We start from the raw sequence: 19,228 nt of genomic DNA, 5'->3' as shown, positions 1-19,228 counted from the left end.
TGGGGAGGTCTCCTGGTTTAGATAGGAGAGGACTGGTGGCTGGGTGTTCTTGAGGAGAGATCCTCCACACTGCAAAACACCTCTCCTGGGTCTGTGAAAGCCTAGATTTGCTGACCTTCAGTACATTCTCTCAGGCTCACCTCTTTCTCTGGGCTTTTTCGGAGGGACAAGAGATTGATTAGGATTTTGGGATGAGTGGCTGGGCAATTTCTTAGTTTGGTTGGGAAAGAGGAGGGAATGTCTTTTTTTTAAATGGTCTTTTGGAACTCAGAGCTAGTCTTATGTGCATTCAGCACCCACAGCATTGATCATTCAATATATTTAAATTCATTAAATTAAAGCAGGTGATATCTAATGTGAAGGGGGAAATAATAGTGTAATGCTAGTGTCTTCGGATTGTAGGTACCAGTGAAATCCCAACCAATTCCAGCGCAAGTTTTAGGTTTGCCAGGGACGCATGACTGGACCCATATCTAAGTGCTCGGACAATATGTTTTTTGTAACCCTGAACTGGTACAAAGGTTTTTAAATCCTTACCTAGGCATAATCTCCCACTGGGCCAGATTTTTGTGTAATGAGAGCACTACCTGTTCTAGTGACTTTTACATGGGTATATGCCTAAGTAAGAACTGATGACCTGATCTTGCTTCCATTGAAATCAATGGAAGCTTTGCTATAGACTTCAAGGGGAGCAGGATATAGCCCGGAGTAAGGACACTAGGATTCCCCCCACCAAAGTTTCGATTTAAGACTGGATTTTGAATGTTATCACAGGTGAACACAAAAGGATTTCTGCAGAAGTGAATATGGCATGAGACACTGGGGGAAAGTACTATTATTTGTAAAAAGAAAAACATTAACAACCAACCCTTTGCAAATTTTCATAATAGTTTTAAACTCATTGGGCCAAATTCACTATAGGCATGAGTGTGTGCAATTTCACTGCCTTCTACACAGTTGCCCCTGCTTATGCCAACAGTGAATGTAAGCCAACATTTTTAAACATCAGTGCCTAAAGTTAGACACCTAAGTTCACATTTAGGCACCCAGAAAAGGAGCCATTAACTTCAATGGGAGCTGCATGTGCTCAGCATCTCTGGAAATTCTGGCCTCTTTTATTTAGGTGCCTAAATATGGATTTAAGTGCTTGGGCCATTACAGAAAATATCTACAAAGCTCCCTTAAATTATTATATCGTTTCTTCAAATCTCCTTAGAAATTGAATTCAAACCAATATATTTTCCTCTTAATAATCTAGAGACTTGATTGCAAAAATTAATTATAAAGCTTTGGAAAGCAAAATGTTGTAAATCTTTGGGTCGTGACATTATTAATCCTAGAGAAACACACACTAAAATGGAAGTTCTATATTGGTCCTGTTTTACACAAAGTGATGCTTTAAATAAGAAAACAATTAATTTATATACACACACACATACACAGAAATTGTACAGGTTGCCATCTAGTCAAATCCTGTGTATGCAGACATGCACATGATTTCTTTTCCTCTTGTCAACTCCTCTCTACAACTCTGCCTATGCAGTGTTCATGGGAAATGCACACGTGTATGCCATCCACATCATGTTTAATTTATAATACATGCACAATTTTGAATGTGTTCATATGGAACACTTAACCTTTCATAGTCGGAAGAAAAGTTGAGTGGGACAAGCTCTGCCCTCAGTTACTCCCATGCAACACCATTCAAATTCAGCAGAGTTGCACTGCTGTTAGTGATTGGAGAATTTGGCCCAATATGTGCATTGTAGACTCTGAGCTAATTTTTTCCCCACCTAACAGTCAAAACAGGCCAGATTAAGTATTCACATCAATTACAATTCATTGCAGTAGGGTTACATCAATGAGGAATTTGGGCCCATAAGTTAATGGGATCCGTTAAGATGCTGTTAGGGGAAAACATCTCTATAGGTTAATTTTCCTAATTCAGGATGTTGCCCTTCAAAATGCACCAAATTTGTTTTTTGCAAATGGAGTGTTGATGTATTATTTCATCTCATATTTTTCAATGAAAATTTAAAGGTAAACTATATACATTAAAGTATTGCATTTATAACATGCTTTATACATTCAACATGATGTACAAGCATGAGGGCTTAGTCCTGCATCCTGCACAACCAAAACTTTAACTGAAACCCATGGGATTTTAGAGTGTGAAGAGACTGCAGGATAAGGCCTATTGCCTAATTGACTCCAACGTACTATCCCAATCCCGCTACATTTCCACATTCTTTGGTTTAAGCACTTGGGTAGTGACTTCAATGGGACAACACTCGTGCCCATGTTAAGTACACACGTTTGCAGGATCAAGGCTTATATTAACACACTGTAGGCTAGATCCTAATCTCAAATACACTGATGAAAATTTGGAGAAACACTATTGACCTCAGTGCAGTTGCTTCGGATTTGCAGCAGCACACCTGAGATCAGAATCTGGCCTCCTGTTTATATAGTTCTTCTTATTCGATTTTGTGAAGTATGAATAGGGCCCAGGTAACTTACATTACATTACACTCCTCGCTACTTGTTTTCTACCCATTTTGTGGGATTTTTAAGCCCCAGTACCTAAGTGGAAAGGTCTCAGAAATGCACAACTAAACAACCACATAGCCAGTGATACTGCTCTCTCAAATTATGTGCACAATTAAAGGGTAAGAGCTTTTAAAGAGTTTAAGGGAGTCAGAAGAACAAGTCCCATTTACAATTAGTTTTGTGCTCCTAACTGCCTTCGGCACTTTTGAAAATCCCACACAAAATGCATACAGCACACATGATGGCTGAACAGGGACTCTTCCATTACTATAATCATGGGCTAATAGGTCTATTCTAAAAAAACATAACCCTCCCCAACAAAGCCATACAGGGTAAGGGCTGATTTTGCAACCCACATTTACGCAAGCAGTAAACAGAACTCATTTGAGTTAGAATTGCAGGAACTGGCTTTAAATGATTACTGATGTTATTATAGTGAGTCTCCTTTTTTGTGGTCTTTGAAATATAAGTCTCAGTGGCTCTTGATCACACAGGATACAACATAAAAAAACATAGCCAAAGCAATGCATCTCACGTGAGTCGTAGCTTCAACAATACAGAGAGAGAGGTCAAACTCGATAAAGCCAACCCAGATAGCTTCCCAGCAAACCTGGTACCATCAAAGAATACACTGTTCAAAGTATTTGAAAGCGTATGCATATTAATGGCATGACTAAGCGAGGAGTGGCATGTACGGGTCCACAATTAATGAAAAAAGTCAACTGTTGCATGCATCTGCATAACTGCAGCGTAGCTGTATCTTTAACTGCATCAAACGGCTTCAAACTGCAGAATGTTACCGAGATAATTCCCTCAAATCTGCTAAAGCTGAGGTTTGGACCAAAGACCACGGAGAGACGATGAACTAACAAAGAGGAAAAACCCTGTAAAAGTATTTATCTTTCTATTTTTTTCTATTTTTTTTTAATGCATCTACTGTAAATGAGGTCATTTTGTTTTAAAGGACCCTTTACTGTCAAACTGGGTCAATGACGAAGAAGGCAAAAGAAGGAAGGTTATTAAGTTGGGTAAAATGTAGCATATTCCGAATCAACTGAGAAGGATGTGGTGGAAATAATTGTAGAAAATTGCTAAAACCTGTAAACTAGTTTTAATTAAAAGTGTTCAATATCTCAACAAGCAGCTGATAATTAACTTTATCACTGGTATTTAATAAAGTAGACTTCACAATCTCTATGAATGACGCTACTTTGGAGCCATTTTAATTCTATTTTAATTTCCTCCCCATCACACTACTCAATATAAATAGTAACTAAGAAGAAAAATAAAGAGTCCCTTCTAAAGACAGAAAATTGAGCATCACACTATGGATTTTGGTATGTTTCCAATAACAATTAAAAATACCTTCACTGCTATTAAGAGACTTTATAAAAAGAAGTTTAAAACAAAGATCAATCCTTCCCACTCACCGCCACAATTTCTCTTCTACCCAGTCTACATTCAATATTTTCCAAAAAGTCTACGGAGGAGTTTATTTAATACAGTCATTTTTCTACTCCTGGCAGGTGTAAATTCTGGTTAACTATGGGAATTGACAAAACAATTAGAAACGTAGAGTCAACATTCAATTGAAAGTCCCTGTCTATAAAATGCGGGAAGCACTATAATTCAAGACATGAGAGTAAAAAAAAAGAACTCTGCTAAAAGCACAGATTCAAAATATTTATATATATGGCACTTGTAAAATTAATTTCCATGTTAGTGAACAATTGCAAGGGTCTGAGAAACGTTGAAACAAACATCCTATATAATTCTCATTCTTTTGGAATTTGTTGTAAGAGCACTGCAAATGGTGTTTTTAAAAAAGTATATACATTCCATATATAATCTTACTAGCTTTCTATTAGATTTCAGTTGTATCTCTATTGCAGTATATTATGAAGGGAAGGAATACATATCTTCCCTTTTTATTCACTCTGTACACAAATTCTTGCACTTTTCAGATATCCATACCTGAACCAAGGCAAAAATTAAAAAGGATCTTCCAAATTTTTAGATTGCAACCCGATTCATTAAAAAAAAAATTGCTTTGCACAATGAGAAAAATAAAGAGACAATTTTCCTAATTGAGGCCATGCTTTAGTAATTCATTGAACTCTGACTCCTTTCTTCATTAAGCCAAATAAAATCACCATCATACAGAAGAGACTCACACCTCCATCAAATAAACAAACTGACTAAAAAAGTCAGGAGTGTAAATTAAGGCACTGATTCTACCTAAGAACAAAGCACACTATCCAAGAGCCCAATTCTGCTCTAGGACATTCTTGCATGCTGCCTCTCAAGTCAGGGGGAACATCCCATGCAGAACTGAATTTTTATGTATTACTTTAAAAACACAGAGACGTTTATTACAGCAAATCTAGCAAAACAGTTGAGAGAAAGGGACATTTTTATATTTGATGGAACTTTTATTGCCAAATACCCCAGGACATATATTGAAATAAGAATCAGCAGTCTTTGTCCATTTGGTTTGTCCAAATGACAAAGGGATTTAGTACCTATACCCATGATTGTGGAATTACTTCCTAATTTCTCTTCACAATTTAAGATTATAAAGTGGCATTATTAGGTTGGAACAGTATCTTATACGTGGGTGTATTTTTTTCCTAGATACAGTTTAGATACTCCTAAAATTACTATAACTGAAATAAATTAACAGATTTTTTCCCCTCTATTTCTTTCTTTTGGTTACGTTGTGTTTTGCAATACTTTGGACCCAATCCACTATTGATTATTCCAGTTTTACACGGCTGTCACTTCATTGTTTTAACTGTGGGTCTGGTCTACTGTATGTAGTCAGTTTCATGGTTACAATCTATCAGTCACTCAGTGTCTCCTTTACTGAGAAGGCTAATGAAACATCAACGGGGAATAGAAATGTTTTAAACGTTTTATTAAAAATATATCTTATTAAGCTAAAGGAATAGATGCTTCCCATTGCTTTTAAAATCATTAATATTTTAGATTATATTTTATTTAAATCACCCTGTGATGCCTCTTGGAAAAATGCAATATAAAAGCATTCTGTTGTATTGAAGCACACTCACAAGGTAAGCCGCCAATCCTGCACTAACACACACAACTTCCCAATGTGATGAGACTCTGAGTAAAGTTAAGAATAGACATCAATCTACAGATTTGGGGCCTAGATTAGCACTCAACAGGTACAATTTGACTTGGTTACAGTCTACTCAGCTCAAAGTAGTATCAATCACTACCCATTCCACAGCCTCTTCATGTTGAAACACTCAGAGCACAAAAGAGGGCATGGCTTAGGGGAAAAAGGTGTGGTTTATGGATGTTGTTGGGTTTTTTTGTTTGTTTGTTTGTTTTTTGCTTTTTTTTAAGATGCACCACAATCTATTCCTCTCTCTTCAAAAATTTTCAGTTCTGTTCAAATTTAGGGCCCGATCCACATGTAAAACTCCTACTGACTTTAAATCATAATGACTCACACATGTAGGATTGAGGAGAGCAAGTCAAACTGACCTTGGTAATGGCAATTTGCCCTCCGTAATCACTTCCGATGCATAGCCACTTGGGAGATATGACGGTATAGTTATTCATAAAGTGCTGGAGGGGGCTTGGCGCATTCCCTTGTTAAAATTCACCACCAAACTGAAGGGTGGTTTTGGGGTAATTTCCTTGCCTCTGGCAGGGTTCACACACCTTTCTGGATACTGCTAAATCTTCCCTGCCACAGGCAAATGATTCTTTGGGGCTCATAAAAACACTTGAGATGAGCAAGTGTTTTTGCCTTTGGGCTACTTCACTAAGTGGCAGGGATTTTCAGTATGTTTCCCATAGGATCAAACACCCAGGCAGCCTTTTTTTTTTTTTTTTAAGTGTATTCATTGTCCACATTTCAAGTGACACAACATATACCCCATATTTTTCTAAACAGTTCCAGCAAATGCACTTAATATTAGTTTAGCTGTCCAGTGGTGTTGCCTCCTCCCTGTTTAAGGGGAGATTATAAAATGGAAAATGATTAGATTCACAACCCCTCCCTCTGTATGATCACATGCTTCCCTGGAACACAGGGTTTTGTCACAGCCTAAGAACGGAAATTTTGTGGGAACACCTTAAAATATTAGCAGCACATCAGCACTTGCTGCTAACTTGTCTTCTAAAGTTGCCAATATTAAAATCTGCCCAAAACGTTGCTATTTATTTTCAATTTGGTTTAATTCTCCTACACTGTGTAGCAGGAAAAATTGTGACTTCAAAATGCATTCAAGTACATTGGTGAACAATATGAAAACCTGACAATAAAATTAACTCTTGAGCCCAGTGCAGTAGTCCTTATAAATATGAGACTCCCGCTGAAGTCTTCAGTGGAAGTTTTGCCTACCAAAGAGATACAGGATTGGGCTGGATCAGTGACTTTAACACCTACTGGATTTTTTAAAAAAGTTTCCAAGCACAAACTGCCAACATAGGACATATAATTTATTCGGTGCTTTGTGTTGTTCAAAGCATTTTCCTTACCTCTGGAATGTGCAGTTGGTATAAGAAGTACCTCTCAGTTCAAATACAAATATATCTCGAAAGGTTTGTGGCATCATTTTTGAGTTATCCAATTTATTTGATGAGCAATATAGATACAATCTTCTACCACTATTTTAAAACACCACAGGTTTATTCTCCTCTCACACTTGACATTAGTGTAGCTACTCGGTGGAAGTAACGGGTGAACCAGGTTTTAGTCTTTTGAAGCCCACAACAGAATAAAAAACTGCTTTACTAATATTGGAATGGGGATTGCTGCATTTTGTTATCATGCTGCACGTTGCATGAATATCATACGCACACTTACACAACGAAGCATTCCACCAATCTGTGTCCAAAGTTAGCAATGGTATTTGACATGCCACCTAGGCTATATCAGATGTATGACAGGTCTTTAGCTCCACTGCAGTTTCTGCACATGCTACAAAATGCTTCAACTTACTTTAGGGAGACCAGACAGCGAGTGTGAAAAATCGGGATGGGGGTGGGGGATAATAGGCGCCTATATAAGACAAAGGCCCAAATATCGGGAATGTCCCTATAAAATCGGGACATCTGGTCACTGTAACTTACTTAGTGTTCTTCAGGATATGTGGCCACTCAGCAAAACATTATATGGGATAAATAATGCACCAAAGAAAAACATTTAAGTTTCTGCAGTTATTATGTGCATATAGTGGAAACAGGCAAGCATTTAAACCATGTAATTCATGTGCTGTGCCCTTCAACATCAGATAACAACAGTTAATTCTGGAGTAAATGTGCCCTGTTTCCAAAATTTCACACTATGCCTGTGTCTCCAAAGCAGCTCCTCTGGAAGAAAAATATTCAAGATAGGTCCTGACTCCAGATATTAATGCATGAGAGGTGAAATCCTGGCTTTATTAAAGACAATGCCAAACTCCCAGTGACTTCAACAGAGTCTGGATTTCACTCAAATGTGGGTTCTTAGATTTTGAATTTTAACTTTAATTATAATTTTATATTTATATTTACATTTTCATTTACAACACTTGGTAGAAAAGAAATATTTAACTAAATGTTACCAATAAAAAGCTAACACAATTCCAAGATGCCCAAAAGTTAATATTTATTACAAGACTTTTAAACCTGGCACCATCTCTGGGACTAGATATCACTAGAACAAGGAAGGATCGCATACATAGCGAAGTATAGATCTCCACAAGCTAGCCGAGTCTTCCCCCACCCAGTTCTGCTAATGAGGACTGTGGTTTCTAAAAGGAGAGTATGTCAGCAGAGACTCTGGGTGCACAGGGTTTTCATCCAATTTCTTGTGTCCATGAGCAGCTCTTTGAGAGGATAGGGATTTAGCACTTGGGCATTCAAGTTTGCTTCAGACTAAAAGTTCAAGTGCTCAATGCAGGATCAAGTGTTGTTATGTTTTTGTTTTTTTTCCTTTCCAATTTTATGAACATAGATATGGGTCTTAAATGAACATATTTCTCTTTTTGTCACACACTCATGATTTAAAAACGAAACAAATCATGTAAATGGATAATTTATATTCGAAAAGCAGCTCCAACATGAAAGAAGTAACTACTTTTCAAGAAGTGTTGGACATTGTGGTGCAATCCATATCAGTCCCATGAGCAGAAATCCCAAGCCTAAAGTAAGCTCATCTACAATACTGCAGTAATGGATTTTTTCCCATCTTTTTCTTAATTTGTCTACATAAAAAAAACAAAACGAAAATTATTTTAAAAAAGAAGTGAGACTACAAGTGGTTTGTAAAATCAACAGAGGCAATGAAATTTCAATTTGAGACTGCCACTCCATCCTTAATTCACATTTTGTCTAGACACTGCAGCAGAAGTGCTTCATGAACTCCTCACATTAGCAGATCCCTGAAATACTAGGGCATAAAGAGGGAAGTTGAGGGCAAGTTGAGAGTGGCAACCTAACTCATGTAATTTCCTTGTTTTAACTGATGCAAGCCAAACCTTTTAGATTATTTGGACAGGTTTTGGGCAGGGGAGTGGGGGTTAAATGTAATAGTTTAACTTTTCATCTTTATATTTTAATGATTGTTTATTGTGTCCAATTTATTTAGGGTGTAATCCTGCATGAGTTACAATCCACGTGAGCAGTCCATTGAAGTTAATGCATGTGTATGTAGGAGCTTGCAGAATCTGGCTCTTAGTTTTCTTTTACTTTTAAAATGAACCAATAGTTACAAAACTTGCAAAGGTGGAAAGTAGTCATGAACACATGAAACAAAATCTCTCTTGTAGGCTACTCTTTTTGGTGTTTTTCCCTAGGATTGTAAAACAGTGGATGCATCTGGATACAACCTATGTAATATCCAACTATTGACATGTTAAAAACTGTCCTATGGACAAAACAGAATTGGAGAGTCCTTAGTCTTGTTTCTGTTCTCCATCTTTACCCTTGCCCTTCTGAAAATTCCAGTTCCATTAATGTGGGTAAATACCTAGCACACTCATTTATACATTTCAAAAAAATTACATTATTTTCCCCTCAAATTATTTGCTATGCTTGATCAGTAGACCATGCCATCTTAAAAACTGTTACATTCTACAAAACACCGGTTTCATACTAAGGGTTTGAGATTATAAACTGTATTAGGATAGTAGTTTTAAGAGTTATCTGTAAACAGAAAATAACCACAATACTATCATGGATCTTAACTCTCAAAAGCCTAAGAGGATGCTTTGTACAATGCAGGACAGTCTTGCTGTACTTTGTAGAACATTGTCCAAAAGTAAGACATTTCTTAAATTAAAAAAAACAAAAACAAAATTAGAAGCTTCCTTATAAATGACATCTGAAGTGTGAAGTTGTTTCTATACTAATTTTTTGAAAGAAACTACAGGGCAAAACAGTCACTTGTGGAAATAACAAGTTGTGCTGTGTGGTGAGAAAGAACAAATATTCAACTGAGAGAGCCTATGCCACAATGAAGAAAACAATGAAGATAGTTCCTTCCTTATAGCCAGATCTCCAAATAAATGTATTCTGCTCATCTCACAAGACCCTGGTGGGTTATGCAACCCCCCACTGCCTTCTTTCTGTAATTTACAGGGGCAACATACTTGAACTTGGGCTTTGAATGAACTTAGATGCTGGAGGTGATTCACAGACACTGAAGCATGCTCCTGAGAGGGGATTATGTTTTTATGGCCCCCTTACTTTCCTCACCCTCCTGATGTTTTTTTAAAAATAACGAATAATTGTTTTAAAATATCTCACGGGTTTTGCCTATTTCTAAAAACTTTAGGGAATAATTCAAAAGTATCTTGGCTCTTTTGTGCAACCTACATTTCAATACATTTATTTCCTACTATCATGCGTAGTCAGGATAAGAAGGAACATTGGTAACATTCATTTAAAAAATGAGAGAGAGAGAGAGAGAGAGAGAGAGAGAGAGAGAGAGAAAACCAGCTTGTTTAGCCTCTGTAATCTCCCAGTTTTCTTTCACAACTTCCTGAAATTACTCAACTCACACTGTTCCCTATTTCTTTAAAATAAAAAATAACAAGAGAGTCTTCCTTGTATTAGTCTGAAGTTTTCTTGTGTATTTCTCTGGAGTTTACACCATACACATAGAGGAGTCCCACTGACTCCTCGGGATCTCATCTAAAGCTACCTGTTTCTAAAGAGGTATCCATGGCCAAAAACCTGATCCGCTTTTAGCAGAGCAAATATAGAACAATAGTGCAAACAAACAAATATGCATTGCTAAAGCACTACGAAAGAAACAACCCATCCTTATCTGGGCAGTTGTAAATGACAAATTTCCTCCTTGTCCGCTGCTTGTGACCATCCTATGATCCCAGAACGCAAGACCACCAGGATAGGACATCAGCGCTGGCCCCTAACAAACATTAGCCGGGATCTCCTCCTGCCCTAAGCAGAAAAGTTAGCTCCCCACCATTCGCACCATCCACACTCCCCACTTGCCCCCTCTCCTCAGCAAACTTTGTCCTCTCCTCCCCTAACCCCCTCCCAAAAAAAAAAAAAGTTTGCAGCACAGCAAAGCGCTCAGACAGGTGTCAACCCAGGCTACTCGCAGCCCGGGAAAAGGCAAAGGGCGGCACAGGGCGAGCAGCAAGGCAATGCCAGACGGGATGTGCCCTGCCACACTCAGCAGCTGCCCCCCTGGAGCGCTGCGGCTCGGCAGTACGGTACCTGCTCTGGCCGGGGCTGGCTGCAGACAGTTCTCCCAGTCCTCTCCAGCTCCATGTGCTGCTGCTCCTCCTCGCAGCAGAGCCGCGGCAGGAGGCAGCTCCGCTCTCGGTCCCTCCCCTCTCCACTCCACTTCCTCATTCCAATGCAACATGACTGCAGCCGGCCAGCTCCAGCGGGCATCTCGCTCCCGCTAAGCTCCCCCGCGCCCTGCAAAGCGATTCATTTTAAGGCGAGCCCAGCAGCCCCGAAGAGCGCAGGAGACTCGCGGAGGCTGTCAGAGGAGGGCAACACCCTCTTTTCTCACCGAGCCTCTTCTGCACTGCTGCGCCAGGACGCTGCCCAGCGGGACGGGGCTTCTCCTTGACCCACCTGTTAACCCTTCATGCGCTGCAGGATGGGCCAGCCCCCTCCTCTGGGATGCACAACACTGACTTTTTCCGCAGGGGGTGGTTAGCCTCTCTGGATCTTGAACTTAAGCCTTGTGAAAGTGCCCAGATACCACGGGGATGGGTACCCAATGACCACGTGTGGTAAAATAAACGAAATTAACGCACTGTGGAAAAACCATCCTGAAAGTTAGGCATAAAAGCAACTCACCTGCCCTTGCTGTGATGATATTTTACTTGGCCAGCAAAGAAAAATGCAACCCTGGCAAATAGAATTTAGCAAGGGTATTATAAAGCGTATACAAGTGAGCGACATAGACAAAGTGGGCCAGGTTCTGATCCAGATTAACCCAGTGTGAGTCTAGAATAACTCCTCTGATGTCCTTAGAATTATTCAGGAGTTACACTGACATACACCAGAAACTGACCTGCTGTACATTCTTCAAAATCTCCAATTATGTATTATTTTCAGTGTCCTATAGTAATTATACAGGTGGGCTAGCACACACTACCAATTCAAATTCAGCCTCTGAGTAGTGTGGCCATAGTTGAGGTTAGAGAGGAAGGATGGTCCTTACACTAACAGCCCAATCAGTCAAACTATAAGGACATGGATACCATTCAGATAAACACATGCATCAAATATTTGCAGGATCAGAACTTAAATGACTTGTCCAAGGTCATGCATAAAATGTATAGCAGAGTTAGGTATTGAACCCATATCTCCTGAATTTCAGCCCAGGGCCCCATTGATTCAATGGAATTACTCACACACTTAATATTAAGAGCATGCATAACTGTTCGCAGGACTGGAACCCTAGTGTCTCTGCTTCAGTTTCCATCTGTAAAATGAGGATAATACTACAACCTTTTCCCATCCCATCTTGTCTATTTTTTTGCCCTCATCCTACAAAGACATAAGTATGTGAGTAACTTTGTATATGGGAGCTGTACCATTGACTTAAATGGAGCTACTCTCAGGAGTAAAGATAAGCGTGTGTGTAAGTGTTTACAGGATTGGGATTTTAGATTCTCATAGACTCATAGACTCATAGACTTTAAGGTCAGAAGGGACCCTTATGATCATCTGGTCTGACCCCCTGCATGCTGCAGGCCACAAAACCGTCCTACCCCTTCCCTTGACTCTGCTGTTGAAGTCCCCAATCCTGTGTTTTAGTGTCTTCAATTGGCAGAGACCCTCCTGCTAGTGATCCCTGCCCCATGCTGCGGAGGAAGGTGAAAAACCTCCAGAGGCTCAGCCAATCTACCCTGGAGGAAAATTCCTTCCCGACCCCAAATATGGCAATCAGTAAGACCCCGAGCATGTAGGCAAGAGTCTCTAGCCTGACCCCTGTTGGCCATTATACTATTTACGTACCATTGCTTGGTTTTCCTTGGCTACTATGTTTTACCATTAAACCATTCCCTCCATAAACTTATCTAACTTAATCTTAAAACCAGACAGGTCCGTCGCCCCCACCGTTTCCCTCGGAAGGCCGTTCCAATATTTCACCCCTCTAATCTCTTTGGAACAAGATCTGACTCTTACCATGTGTTTGTATAGTTCCCAGAACAATGGGTTCCTGATCTTAGCTGAGGTCTCCAGACACAACCATAATATAAATAATAAATAATAATAATAATAAAATTGTAGCCAAGGTCCCATCCTAAGATCTAGTGTCAACCTCCTCTCCCTGCAGGAAACTTTGCACAAATGGATTGATATGGACTACACAGACTAGGACATCTGAATATTATATTTGTTATGCCTGAGAGCTTGAATTAATATGTAAACTAGATACCATTAACTTGGGTTTGAATAGGCACTGGGAGTGGCTGGGTCATTACACATATTGAATCTATTTCCTCGTGTTAAGTATCCTCACACCTTCTTGTCAACTGTCTAAAATGGGCCATCTTGATTATCACTAGAAAAGTTTTTTTTCTCCTGCTGATAATAGCTCATCTTCATTAATTAGCCTCTTAGAGTTGGTATGGCTACTTCCACCTTTTCATGTTCTCTGTATGAATATATATTTCTTACTACATGTTCCAATCTATGCATCTGATGAAATGGGCTGTAGCCCACGAAAGCTTATGCTCAAATAAATTTGTTAGTCTCTAAGGTGCCACAAATACTCCTGTTCTTTTTAAGGCCAGAAGGGACCACTGTGATGATCTGGTCTGACCTCCTGTATAACACAAGCCATAGAACTTCCCCAAAATAATTCCTAGAGGATGTCTTAAAAAACAACAATCCAATCTTGATTTAAATATTGCCTGTGATGCAGAATCCACCATGACCTTTGGTAAGTTGTTCCAACGGGGTTAATTACCCTCAGTGTTAAATTTTTTTTGCCTTATTTCCAGTCTGAATTTGTCTAGCTTCAATTTCTAGCCACTGGATCATGTTACGCTGTTATGTGCTAGATTGAAGAGCCCATCATCAAATATTTGTTCCCCATGTAGGTATTTATGACTGTAATCAAGTCACCCCTTACCCTTCTCTGTGTTAAGCTAAATTGATTGAGCTCTTTGAGTAGGGTGACCAGACAGCAAATATGAAAAATCGGGACGAGGCGGGGGGGATGGTATTAGGAGCCTATATAAGATAAAGAGCCAAAAATCAAGACTGTCCCTATAAAATCGGGACATCTGATCACCCTATCTTTGAGTCTAATCACTATAAGGCATGTTTTCTAATCCTTTAATCATTCTCATGGCTCTTCTCTGAACCCTCTCTAATTTATCAACATCCTTCTTGACATGTGGACAACAGAACTAGTCACAGTATTCCAGCAGCAGTTGCATCAGTGTCAAATACAGAGGGGAAATAACCTCTCTATTCCTACTCAAGATTCCGCTGTTTATGTATTCCAAGACTGCATTAGTCCTTTCGGCCCCAGCATTTCATTGGGAGCTCATACTCAGCTGATGATCCACGATGAATGCCAATATCATTTTCAGAGTCACTGCTTCCTAGGATAGAGTCCCCCATCCTGTAAATATGGCTACATTCTTTGTTCCTAGATATATACATTTACCCATATTAAAATGCATATTGTTTCCTTCCAGTTAACCAAGCGATACAGATCACACTTTATCAGTGACCTGTCCTCTTCCCCCAATTTTTGTGTCATCTGTAAACTTTATCAGTGATGATTTTCTGTTTCTTTCCAGGTCTTTGTTAAACATCTTAAATAGTGTAGGACCAAGAACCATTCCCTGAAGGAAACTAGAAACACATCAACTCAATGATAATTCCCCATTTACAGTTACATTTTGAGACCTACCAGTGAGCCAGCTTTTAATCCACTTAATGTATACCATGCTCATTTTATGTCAGTCTAGATTTTTAATCAAAATATTACATGGTGCCGAACCAAACACCTTATGGAAGCATTAGAAGGGAAATGTACCTGATGTATGCCATACTTTAAAAACTGTGATTTGTCACTAGAGAACAAGAAAAGTTTCAGTCTTTCCCATTATCAATCCATTTTCAGGGATTTATAAATGGATCATACAGATTTATGAGGGGCTGGAACTTGGAGACAAATTCTCATCTCACTCAGTTACACTGGAGCACGTCAGTTTGGTTCAGTGCAACTGCATGTGTGTAAATGAAAGGAGTACTTCGCTCTGTGTGTGTCAAGAACTCACCCCTGTATTAGAAAGAAAATACGACCATGCCCTTTGATAGTGCCTTTCATCTAAGGAACCCAAAGAGCTTTACAAGCAATAATTCAGCTTCATGATATCCCAGTGAGGCGGGGAAACTTACACAGGGAGCACTTCACTCACCACAGGGGTGGAAAGTGGAAGCTGGTTAGCAGTACCCAGAGGCTCTCTGCTACAAAAAATGAGTTTCGATCTTGTGATGTAAGAGTTATGCTTTTGGAGCTCCTCTAAGTCACAGCTGCTTCATTATTTTTAAATGAAATTTTGCAGGGCAGTGGTTCATAGAGTGGACTAGTCTGTGTGTCTTGGAAGGGAAACCATATTTGCAAAAAAAAAATTAAAAAATTAAGTGCATTTCACAACATACATGCCATGATTTCTCCGTGAAACGTTGATAAGGTGTTGTAGGGTCAGACTCCACCAACCGTAAACATGTCAGAGCTATTTTACCATTTTTGAATCAGATCTTACAAGATGCTGAGTGCCCTCTACAAGGCGGTGTCAGCTGACAGCAACCCACAACTCACAGGAGATCCTCAGTACTTCTCAGAGTGCCCAGAGTGCTAATGCTACAATTCTTCTTCCTGCAGTGGGAATCCTATGACTGCAGTGGGAATTTTGCATAAGTAAAAACTGTCAGATCATCTCTCTGGTTTAACGGCTCTTTAACCTATGAACAAAAGAAACATCTGTGCAATAACAAACATTATATGGAACACATGCAGATCTAGTGATCTGCACTTCCTGGAGAATGTCCAAATAGCTATTTATCAGTGTGGAATCTGCCAACAGCTTCTCCAGCACCAAAGTTATTCCAAATTGTGGAGATCCAAAGATCTGAGAGCAAAAGTGCACAATATTTGTGTATATATAGAATTAAGATTGTGGAGCACAATTGATCATACTAAATGCTTAATCCGTTTGGGGGAGATTTTCAAGTGCACAATGGTAATTGGACGCCTAGCTGCCATTTGTGCTGTTGAAAATCTTCTCCTTTATCTATTATTACTGTAGTAGTATGTGGAAGGCTCAACTAGGTCAGTATCTCCATGGCCTCAGGCACTACACAAAGCTACATTAAATGACAACTCCTACCCCAAGAGTTTATAATTTAAGGCTTCGATCCTACAAAGAGAATCACCAAGGTGCACCCCTGCACTCACCTGATTCTCTTTGCAGAATCAGGGCCTAGAAGACAAGATGTAACAGGCAGATGAAACAAACAAGTGGACAAGGGGAAAGAAGGTGGGGAAAGAAATAAAACTAAGAGGATAAAAATCTGTTCTCTTGGAATGGTAATGGAATTCCTGATCTGCTGCATACTAGTTGGTGTAGAGAACAAACCTATTTTGTGTTTCAGATAATCAGAGGTAAAGGCTGTTTTCATCAAGTTATTCCTGACTGACAGAAGTTTCACTATTTACATGTTTGTAATGAGTCATTGTCAACCATCCAGCAGTTTCATTGGCTGACACAACCGACAGGTAACATAACACCTTTACAGGTGACTCAGTATGGTGATACTGACAAATGTAGGGAAGCAGTACACAGAAAAAACAACGGCTTCATGTTACATCTTATAAGAAGTAATGTGTGTAGCACATGGTTGGTATACTTAATATGCCGTAGTACAAGTATTGTACATTCTGTAAATAGGAATGAATCTAGAGGAAATATTCTTGTGCAACATTGTTAGGAGCTTTTCCCAGTGGAATTGAGAGCAAGGAGAAATCTCTTCAGATCACCTCTCCGAAAGACAGAGAAGTTCTTCAAGGATGTTCCTGGCAATGAATTAGGCAGTTACAGGACTAATGCCTTTTATTTCATCAATTGTTGTGGTACTTTACATCATCTGCAACCCAATTATTTAATGGCTCAGAACTTTTGAATTTACAAAAAAGAGTGTGCCCGCCTTTTATAGAGACCTGACACTTCTTCCTTATTAGCATCTCCAAAGTCCATCCTTTCCTTTCTGTCCTCACAGTGAAATCTCTCATTCAGGCTCTTTTTTATCCTGACTTGACAGCAGAAGCTTCATCCTTGGCCTCCCAAAAGCACATATTGCTCCTGTTCAGTATTTACAAAACGTAGCCACTAAAGTCCTCTCCTTTTCCCATCAAATTGTTCATGTCACTCCCGTCTTCGAATCACTAGTTCCCCATCTACTATTGCATCATATTCAAACTAGTGGTCACCTCCTTCAGTCTCCCTTGCCCTACTTATTCTTCTTTATCAAGCTTCATCGCCCTTTCCACTCCTCCAGTGTTCCCACCCATGTCTACCCATTTATCAGGTTCCATATCCTCTTCCCTGCAACCCCTCTGTGCACTGACTGACTTCTCAGAACTCACCCACAAGGACCCTACCCTCTCTATTTTTAAGTCCCCCATAAAAACCTGTTTTTTTCATGCTGTCTGTAGTGAATCTTTTTTAAATATTTAGGAAATCCTTTTCAATGTTTCCTTTCCCTTACTTGTGTCTACCTTAGTCTGTCAGCTCCCGAGGCAGAAACCAGCCTTTCTTGAATGTCTGGAAAGCTCCTGGCACATTGTGGGCACTACCTCAAGCAAATAGTTATAATAATAAGAGCAAGATGTGGGTGTTTTTTAACTTGTGTCAGGGTGGTATGAAAATTAGCCCTTTGCACATGCTGTTCCTAAAATGGAGAGAGGTGAACAAGACCAATGATAGAAAGTGGGGTTATTTTAGAGATATTGCTTATTTGACCTGACACCTCAGATGAGACAATAGAAGGACCTATCCCAGAAATTCATGACAGCACACACTGGCTAAGTGAGCGTCTCAGAGATCTAGTGTAACATACATATAATGGGTCAGATTTATACCAACGTACCTCAGATCAGATTTTGGCTCTGTGTCCATATGCATAAATTTTGCAATTAGATCGCAAATACAGTAAAAAATATAGTATAAAAATCCCATACATTTTATTACTGATTTCCTCACTCACTGTTTTGTATTTACTTGACCCCTGTAAGTTTTTTATTATTAGGATCTTACTTTTACAAAATGCAAAAATACCATTCAGAAGATAGGAAGGGAACACAACAGTGCTGAATACGACTGAAGAAATATTTCCTTGCATTAGGGATTGCTACATTATCTGACTCATCATGACTGGTAAAGTGAAGTGAAGGTTATGTCAGGTAATGTCTAAGGAGTTAATATTTTTATAACAGCGAACTCCCCATGTTCAGTTTATACGTATTATACATATTTAGGAATTTTAGTAGGGTTAAAATATTTTTATTTTCATTTTTGCTTTATTAAAATATATTTTAACTAGTGTGGTTAAAAATTCAAATATTATAGAAAAGGGAAGTTTGGGGTGTGCAAGAAAAGCAGGGTCAGACTAATCAGTTGTCTATGCTTATATTATTTCAATGGGTGAAATACCTTTCCTTCTAAAATTTGCCTCTAACAATTTTCATCTCAGGACCAAGCATAACCAGATACAATTTGAATCCACGATCTCTGGTCAACATTCTAAACTGTCACTGCCTACTTCCTCTAACTCACCTGTGTAATTCTTAGTCTGACCGCGCTTGCAGCCTAAACAACCTGTTGGCCAGATGACTGATCAAGAAGGCCTATCTACACTACAGTTATGATGGAGACAGGGACCCAGTTACAGTTCCATTTTATAAGGAAGGCATATTATTACTTATATTATGGTACTGCCAAAAAGCCCTTGCCAGTATCAGGGTCCCATCATTCTAGGTACTATGAACACACAGAAATAGAATAATAGAATCATAGAACTAGAAGGGACCTCGAGAGGTCATCTAGTCTAGTCCCCTGCACTCATGGCAGGACTAAGTATTATCTAGATCATCCCTGATAGGGGTTTGTCCAACCTGCTCTTTAAAATCCCCAATGATGGA

General features: G+C 39.2%; 1 protein-coding gene across 5 annotated transcripts in view; it reads right to left on the bottom strand.

The window, feature by feature from the left end:
- Nucleotides 1–11,501, bottom strand: part of IKZF1 (IKAROS family zinc finger 1) — a 93,208-nt gene extending 81,707 nt beyond the window's left edge. For 3 of the 5 annotated variants that reach the window (XM_034761325.1, XM_034761326.1, XM_034761327.1), the window contains exon 1: nucleotides 11,257–11,501. In XM_034761325.1, coding sequence (XP_034617216.1) covers nucleotides 11,257–11,407 — 151 coding nt within the window. In that variant the 5' untranslated portion in view covers nucleotides 11,408–11,501. The remainder of the gene's footprint in view (nucleotides 1–11,256) is intronic. The other 2 variants (XM_034761328.1, XM_034761329.1) reach the window with 1 other exon arrangement.
- Between the last annotated feature and the right edge of the window lie 7,727 nt (nucleotides 11,502–19,228).

The sequence above is a fragment of the Trachemys scripta genome, chromosome 2, assembly GCF_013100865.1.
Source record: "Trachemys scripta elegans isolate TJP31775 chromosome 2, CAS_Tse_1.0, whole genome shotgun sequence".
Classification (NCBI taxonomy): domain Eukaryota; kingdom Metazoa; phylum Chordata; order Testudines; family Emydidae; genus Trachemys; species Trachemys scripta.
This window is presented reverse-complemented; position numbering and strand designations above follow the sequence as displayed.